Genomic DNA, 8794 nt, shown 5'->3' with positions numbered 1-8794 from the left:
ATTACTATTTCATTTATCATTAACTAAATAAGATATTTTATTGTAACATATAAAAAAAAAATAAATAAAAATGTTTATGAAATATATAAAAAAAATCGATAATCAGCTAATTAACCCTATTTAAAACGCTATTATAAAATATATTTAAAAGGTAAATATACCACCAATTCTGACACATGCCTAAACATTTAGAATATTCTACCGAAAATTCGAAATTTATTTATAAAATATATACTTAAATAAATTAAATCTGTTTATAATTTTATCTTTCAGTGGATGATCAGCCATCTCATTGGGCGAGCACGCCGCTTGGCACCAACACACGAGCAGTTCCAAACAGGGACATGCAGAGCCCGGCTTTGGATGTTGGCCAGATCGGCAGACTGGCTGAAACTGAACGAAAGCCACCTTACCTGTTTCGAAATCAAGTTTGCCGCTTCTGTGTCGCTCCGGTGATCCGCACAGAAAGGTGCACGCGCGCATTCAACACGGTTGTGTGGCCCTCGATCCGAGGTTCTTGTGTGATTTTGTGGATTTATACGATCGGAAACGGAACGGATTTGCTTGAGCCCCAGAGACCCAAAGGTGCTGAGCCATAAAGCCGTCGGTATTTTATTAAATTGTGATCGCCAATTGGCTTTGCTCTCGTCGGGCCATAAGTTATTACTTAACGCGATAGGTTGTGCGTCATTCGGGCCATTTGATTTGCAAATTACAGCCGAGCTTTTCTGGATAAGAAACCCCATAAATCTTGATTTAATCAAAGTGATGAATATGCAATGATTCTATGAATACCTATGTAATGGCTAATGCAAAGATTAGGCAATAATCAAAGCGAAAAGTGTGCAATAGAAGCCCCACATTGGATCTAATAATATAAGTAAATAGTCTTACACATACCTAAATAAATAAAATAAATACAAGTTATTGATAAAGTGTCAAACATTGTGGCGGATCGAAGTGAATTATTAAATAATCATTTATGCCAAATGCTATTGGAGCTAGCTCTATAACCAAATGGATATCGCAAATTGAATCTTTCGAGCAGAGAGGTAAGTTGAGATCAAGGTCCATGCCCGAACCCCCACCCGCACCCAAATCGTAATTTACCAATTTCATTATTAACTTTGATAGAAATCAATAACAACAAAATACTTAAAAAGCGAGCAAGCCAAAGCCGTTAGCCCAAAAAATCAAATGCACACAGCCAAAGTCGCTCACAATGAGATATATCTGTGGAGTTCTTCATTTCATTCAATGACTTTTGGTGGTCCCTATTCAAACAACTCCAAACAAATTCAAGCATCGACTCGATGACACTCCAAACGTCAACTCGAACAAATTTTTTATCTCCGTCGTTTCTGCTTGTTTCCCTCCTCGGTGATAAGTTCACTTGACAATGAGTTGCAGCAAAGACCCAAAAAGCCAGGCCAAGACGCCGGCCCCGCAGACGGTAGTGAATACTCGAGATGGAAATTTGAAATTCACTCAACAAAACTAATTTCAATTGTTGCACTTTTCGGCCGGGGGCCACCAGAACCCAGAAGAGATTTTTAAGATTCTTCTTGGCGCCATCACAAGTGGCCAGGAAATGGTCCGAGTGTGCTTTGAGTTATAAGAAAAGTGATAGTGACCTTTTTCTGTTTTAGCCAGATCAAATTTGGCCAGGAAAAGTGGCACCAGTTGGGAAAACAAAAATTCAAAAATGTAGGTCACAGCACTAAAGAATTATTATTATGCCAACTAACTCAGCAGAAATGATAGCATTGGACTTACATTTAAAGCATTAAAGCATATAATATCGAATAGCAATTTTTATATAAAGTTTACCTTGACAATTGTAATGAAGTAATAAAGTATTACAGTGAATTCAGAATGACACAAATTTGTTTACACAAAGACATTCAGATTTCCCTTTTTAAGAAAACATTTACAATCTTCGGTCGCTTCTTAGAAAGCCAAATCATAAATTGATTGATCATTATTTAAGACTTAACGAGTTTCAAATGTGATCAACACAGATCCTAGCCCAACGAGTGTTTAGTATTTGTGTTGTAAGACATTTCATTAACCCCTAGTTACTTATCCGCCATCGCAGAGCGAAACGCCGAGCAAATGCTATAAATCATTTTCAACTCCTTATGCAATCGAAGTGCCCAAATAAAAAACACGTCAATAGCGCCAACTCATCGGAGGGCATCGGTGGGGATACTGCGAGCACAGCGAGCAATTGTTCAAATGGGCAATAACAATACAAATCAGTTCCTTCAAAATATGCTTTTTGTGCCGCAGACAATTCAAACAATATCTTGGACTATTTCCAACGTATGAAAAATACAAACCTAATCAACAATTGTTGTTTCATTTCATTAGCAAATCGAAAAGCTAGAGTCTGCAGACTTTCATTAAGATCTACATATTGATTGATATTATCATTATTTCCCATTGTGATTCGCCTAAGATTTTGGCCAAATAACCGTGACAATCCGAGACTCCGTGCTGAAAACGCTTTGTCATTTCTGCTTTTAGAATTGGTAACAAATATTTGCAAACGTGCGATCGACGAAATGTATGCGGATAATAAACGTGGCCTAGACAAGGTGACGGCAGCCAATCCGCCCACCCACGCCCTCCAGCAGCAGCAGCAGCAACATCCCCACCAGCAGCAGCAGCATCTGCAGCATGTCCTGCAACTGCAGCAGCAACAGCAGCAACACCTTCAGCAGCAGCAGCATCACTTGCAGCACCAGATGCATACGCATCATAACTTCCAGCAGCATGAAACGCCGGCAACAGTGTCGCAGCAGCAGCACATGCAACAGCAGCAGCCGCAGACGACACAGCAGCAACATGCAACACAGCAACAGCAGCAGCAACAGCAACAGACAGCCGGCATGTTTACAAGGTAAGTTCTTAGCGCCAACATTCAGTCTTATCTCCGTTTTCACACAGCCACGCATCACAGACAGCGCAAACATGCAAACTTTTAATTTCAATTTGTTTCGCACGCTTCGATATTTGTCAATTCGAATTTGAAATAAGGGGCCAAGTTCGCATTTGGCGACAGCGAAACTCCTTTCAGCCCATTCGCTGCCTGGGCCAATATCCAGACTCCTTTCCATTTCTTCGTCACTGTTTTCCTCCTGGATTTTCACTGCTTTTGTTTCTGGTTAGTTCTTCCTCTGCTAATGCACAGCAAGAAAATTGGCAGCCAGTCGATTTTTACAATGTTGCCACAATATTTAATTGCCTTCATATAAAGCTTTGCACAAAATGGATATTCATAGGGAATTATGTTTGTTAAGAGAGTTAATTTTAATGTATTCTACTAAAATATCAATAAAAACAATAGATTATAGAAGACTAATTATAGGAGCGTTTGATTGCCTGCAAATAAGAGCTATTGATATATAATGTAGACGTAATTGGCACCCATTTCGAATAGAATCCTCTTTTCTCTGTGTACTGATGCTGCTGCTCCTGCTGCCGGTTTTAATGGCCTCTTGTATTGGCAACTTGTAGTTCGCAGTTATCTGGCCCTCGTAATCTCTCCGGTCGGTCTGCGTACCCGTACCCACAGCGCCAATTCGCGAAGAGTCGAAAAACGCGCAAAATTCACTGCCAGCTAAACTGAGCTGAGACGCTGTGCCATTTTATTTAGCTCCAATTAATTAGTGCTTCAAATGTTTTGCCATAAGTTAAACCCGCACAGTGCGATTGACATTACCACGTTGGCAATCGGACGTCCACGAAGACGACGACGATGGGGCACCAAAAAAGGCGTCTCCACACCAGGAGAACACCAGGCACAGAATCCCATGGAATCGACGACAAAGTCGGGGAGATGCCAGTAAAGTTAGCCACATCTCCTGGCTGCCGTTGCTTCTGAAATGTGTAAAACTCACGTGTGATGTTGTTGATGGCTCGTTCTTTGTCTGTTGAGATTTTTCCCCTTTTTTTTCGCTCTTAGTTGGCAAATATCCTGCCTTTGTGTGGGAGCTTCTTGGGTAGGTGTTGCCCTGCTCATGCGTCTTTTTTTCTTTTTTTTTCTTTGGGTGGGTGTCATTTTCCAGTCTGTGCCGGATGCGGTGCCACCATTGAAATTAGAGCATTTTGTAGTAGCAGCTCGGATGGACCATTAAACAGGCTAAGCCAGTTGCATAATTATTTTGAAGAGTTTTTAAGAACCAACTAATTAGTGAAAACGGTTTGGTGTTGGCAATCCAGAAGAGCCACAGAAATTTCCCCTTCGTGAAAATGATTTCTCTAAACAACAGATTGGTGCTCTTCATTACTGGCTTAAATCAGTTCATTCATCTGAATTTTACGTGATCCATGGAACTATCAATTAGCACGTGAATTTGTTGGAATTCCCAGCCATCGAAAACTAAGCTTCAAACTTTTTTCCATCCAAAAAAAAAAGTTCATTGTTCGCGCGCCGAAGCACGCGCTTCTCGACATTCACAGGCAGAGTTTGTAAAATTTGTGTGGTTTGGTTGTAGTAAAATCGGGCGGATTTCTATAAATATTTTCCATATGCTTGAACGAGAAATGCCAACAACACGCCTCGCACTGAAACAAACAACCGTTAAACAACGAAAACTATATCAATATGCTCTAAATAATAAATGGCACTAATTAAAACGAAGAAAACCTGGCGTTTGTTGTTTTTAACACATCCAGCCGTAGAGTCAACAAACCTGGCCCCACTCGAGCCACCACAAAAAACTAAAAAAAAAAAAACTACAAATCGAAGAAAAGGTAAAGGAAGCCGAGGAAAAGTTCAGATTCACAGTCAAAGCCAAAGATACGTTTGTGAAGTGCATTTGTCGGATGCTTCCTGAGTGAAACTAACCGAAACCGTTGCGTACGGATTCTGTTTGAGTTTGAGCTCGTATTTGCTTTCGGGCCTGCGCCGTTGGTGTTAATTTTGGTAATTAGCATGCCGCGGACATTTGGCTAAGATACAATTTCGTTCGGGTATCTGTAACACACTGCACGGGGTCTAGCTCTGGTAGCAATTTTATGCTGCTAATTTCATTAACACATTTCACGAGAAAAGCGATCAGCCGAGCGAACCGAGCTATTTGCCCAACTCGGCTATCGGTGCAGTAAACGCTGCACTAGATCTCAGTATGGACGATGCACTGCAAAAGATTCTAGGCAACTGGTCTAGTCAATATATCTTTGGAGTGATTTTTTGTTGAATGCATATCTCTTAATATTTGAACGTTGCTACCCTACTGGTAGGATCTTTTCTAACAGTATTGGTTTATTTTCCAGCCAGTTTTCTTGCAGTGGCTGACTTCCGTTATCGTCAAATTGTTTAGATCAATATTTGGTGACGCGAGTCAAAATCGATTTCGGTATGCTCCCCTATGACCAGGCATTATCTGTCGGATTGGAATCGAAAACCGTACGAAACGCTGAGCAAATAAGTGCGCCACCTTTGCCGCGGGTTTAGGCCAAGATCGATGGAGCTGCTGCCCTGGGGCTTACCAAATTATTTAGTTGCGGCATCCCTGTGCTAATTGCCTGACGGTAAAGTGCAACGGCAGCAAACCATCAATCCCGAGAGTTCCAAGCCGATGAGCCATTCCATACCATACTATACCATACCAGACCAGACCAGACCAGGCCAGAGACCATACCATAGTTGGGGTAATTTCTGGCCAAGCCACCGCCGGGCACAAAGTATACAGAGTGCCAGCGATCGATCCAAGAACCAAGTCATGGGAAAATTTCCGTACACACACAATTTGGGGCTTGGCTTACGGGCGGAGGAAGAAAAAACTCAGTTTCGCACGCAAATTAAGATAATCGAAAGCAAATGCAGCAACGGTAGCCGCTCTCCATGGTTAGGCTCAGACTAAAAAGGCAAAAAAAAAAAAAACCAAAAACAAAAAAAAGGAAACCTAAAGAAGAAAATCAGCAGAAAGAAACGGGTTTAGTACCCGGTAGCAACAAATCATAAAAATATGAAAAATTATGCGGCGGCGTCGGAGGAGATTCGCAACTCTCAACTCGCAGCTCCCGCAAATGACGATGTCCAAGAGCCAATCATCGAAGTGTGCTTTTGGCAGTCCATCATTAAATTGTGGCTAAGATTCCAATCAAACATACAAGAGCATCGGCATCGAACGGCAGACGGTAGCAGCTTGATTTCATTTCTTCTGAGGCAATGAAATCTCAGCTGCGGTCGCTCTGTGGTTTATTTTCGGTGTGGTTTGCTCCAGAGTGGTGCCGCATTCGCATTGTGGGGCAGAGTGGTGGTGGTGGTGTGGCTCGCATTTTTGAAATATATGCGTCAAAATAAACACAGTAGCTGCCCGCCAGACTTCTTTATGAGCTTTTGAGAGCAGTAAATTATATGTCCGCAATTTACGGACACACAAGCTCGTAAGTAAGCTAATTGATTGAGATAATTGAAGGATATAGTTTTTGGTGTTTCATCTTTAAGCCGAAGTGGATTTATGGGAGAGTGAAAATATAATCAAGCCACGCATTTTAAAATTACCCTTTATTCCCTAATTTTATCTAATTCCTATGTGGCAGTATTGCAATTTCGAATTGCCTCACTTTTTAACGGGCTTTAAATGTGCAAAGATACTTACGTCGTAATTTTTAAAGCATTTTATAACCATAAAACCCGAGTGCAGGCCGTATAACACTTAATGCTCACCCGGGGCCACTTTTACCTATGGCCTGGCATATAATTTGGCCAAAGGCCGCTGAGCTGCCCATGGTTATTAGACGGTTTGCCTTTTTGTCCAGCTCTTTTTTTCTGTGCTAAACGTCGCCCCGATGCTAATCTGTAGGTGTGCGTTTGCCAAAAGGTATCGATTACTGCCACCGACTTACGCAGAACACAATGAGGCACCCGCAAAGTCCTGCCACACAAAACAAGTGTTTGCATCCGAGTGAACAAAAAAATTCCGAGAAATCCTCGAAAGCGAACCAAAATGGAAAGCATTGTGCGGCGCCTGGGCAATTAATTTGCCTGCATCCCGAATACAACCAAAAAAAAAAATAACGCGGTGTGGGTTCACTTTGGGTTTAGGGTTACCCGAAGCTGCGACTCTGGAGCTGCCCGGCGAACTGGCCATCAGTTTGAGAGGTCTGGCATTCATTATACGCCGTTTTGCACTATTTTTTGTTGTGTGCGCCAAGATATCTGGGCAGAATGGCGAAAGGGCGGTACGGAGCGGAGCAGCCAGAAATCATTAGAGCTGCCCGCAAGCTCAATAGCCTGGCCGAACTATATCGTGGGAATATGGCAAATAAACTCGCCCAAATTACACACACACAGCGCTAGAAAGGAGAAAACCAGGGGGGGGGAGTGGTACTGCTGGATTTCTGAGGGAGTTATCTAGTCTGCGACCAGACAATTCGCACAAGTCAAGTCAGCAGAGGAGAAGACAAGACGCTCCGGGAAAAAGTGCAATAAAAATTTGCGCAAATTTCGTGTTTCTCTTGGCCTGCAATTGGTATTGACTGACTGACTGACTGGTTGGCTCTGGGACTCGATGGTCTGGCGAGTGGACTGCGCCGGGATCGGGATCGGATTTGGGATCCTCCAACCCGACTGACGCCCCTGATGCATATTAAAACTCGGCATTGGATTGATACGTGCACGGGGAAAAACTAGACACATCATAAAAAATATATGGAATGATTTTAAATCGATCGTTTATGATCTTTTTATCTTTTAAGGGACACTTTATTATCAGTTCACCTCGATTTTTAGCCCATTCTCTATATAACGATGTACCTAAACACCACAAAGCTCGTAAATATTTTTAAAAACCAAAGAAAGCATTAATTATTATTTGAATTTGTAATATTTATTATTAACTTAAATCTTGAAATTATTTAAAAACCATATTATTGAACTTTCACTTGATTCTCTCTGTGTAGCCCTAGCGGGTGGAGTTCAGCTTGGGGTGGGTTGAGAAGTTCAGTGGTCTTGTGATTTATTCGCTGCCCACATTTTTACGATGGCGCTCTGAGGGCTCGGGCCCTCCATAAAAGTCAGTCGAAAAGGAAGGATCTGAGCCAGCCCCATAGATGCGCATTTAAAATCCATTTAAGTTAATAGTTTGGCATTATGTTACCCGGTCGGTTTATGTGCTAATTAGTGAGGGATGGCGATTGGCATTGAGATCACAGGAATCGGAATCGGAAGAATCTCAGCCAACAAGATTTGTGCCTAATTTCTGTGGAGCACGTTAAGTTTTCCGTCGCCAGTCCGATGTATTTTTATCTAGTCAGAGGGCCGAGGACCAGAATTCAGGCTGGACCAGACTTGATTAAGATCTTTTCCACAGCGCCAAAGGATCCCCAGTGGCAGATTAAGCATGTGGCTCCAGGTCTCAGCCACCGGGATCCAATGAGAGCCACCAACACAGTGGCCACTGGATGATCCCACAACGCCTCGCTAAGAATCGTGTTTATGCTTTTAATTAGCAACAACAACTTGTACAGTAGTTGCCACAACGGCGAACGGCCAACAAGTTGGTGCTACTTAGTGCAGATTTCAAGGTAGCGATAGATATATTAAGAAATGTTGACATGTCTCGCTCACTCAGATAAATTTTGATGTAGATTACAGCCGGCAGTTGGGCTCCCCATCCTCCAACCTACAGCCTCCACCCGCAACAGCTTTATATATCAGATGTATCTCTCCCTGGCCATTAACACGTTTTTTGGATTTTTATTTTCCTCACATTATATTTTTTTTTTGGGCTTTTCGACCATGCATTACGAAAGGCTGATGGCATTATCATATTATCGC

At 42.1% G+C, this 8794-nt stretch overlaps 1 protein-coding gene across 1 annotated transcript in view; it reads left to right on the top strand.

The window, feature by feature from the left end:
- Positions 1-338: 338 nt before the first annotated feature.
- LOC6729720 overlaps positions 339-8794 on the top strand; it is a 30636-nt gene continuing 22180 nt past the window's right edge. Inside the window, exons 1-2 of the mRNA XM_016174654.3 lie at positions 339-1052; positions 2530-2905. Of these exons, the coding sequence (XP_016036374.1) occupies positions 983-1052; positions 2530-2905 (446 nt within the window). The 5' untranslated portion in view covers positions 339-982. The remainder of the gene's footprint in view (positions 1053-2529; positions 2906-8794) is intronic.

The sequence above is a fragment of the Drosophila simulans genome, chromosome 3R (genome assembly GCF_016746395.2).
Source record: "Drosophila simulans strain w501 chromosome 3R, Prin_Dsim_3.1, whole genome shotgun sequence".
NCBI classification, from domain to species: domain Eukaryota; kingdom Metazoa; phylum Arthropoda; class Insecta; order Diptera; family Drosophilidae; genus Drosophila; species Drosophila simulans.
The sequence above is the reverse complement of the archived record's forward strand: the minus strand, read 5'-3'. Positions and strand labels throughout refer to the sequence as shown.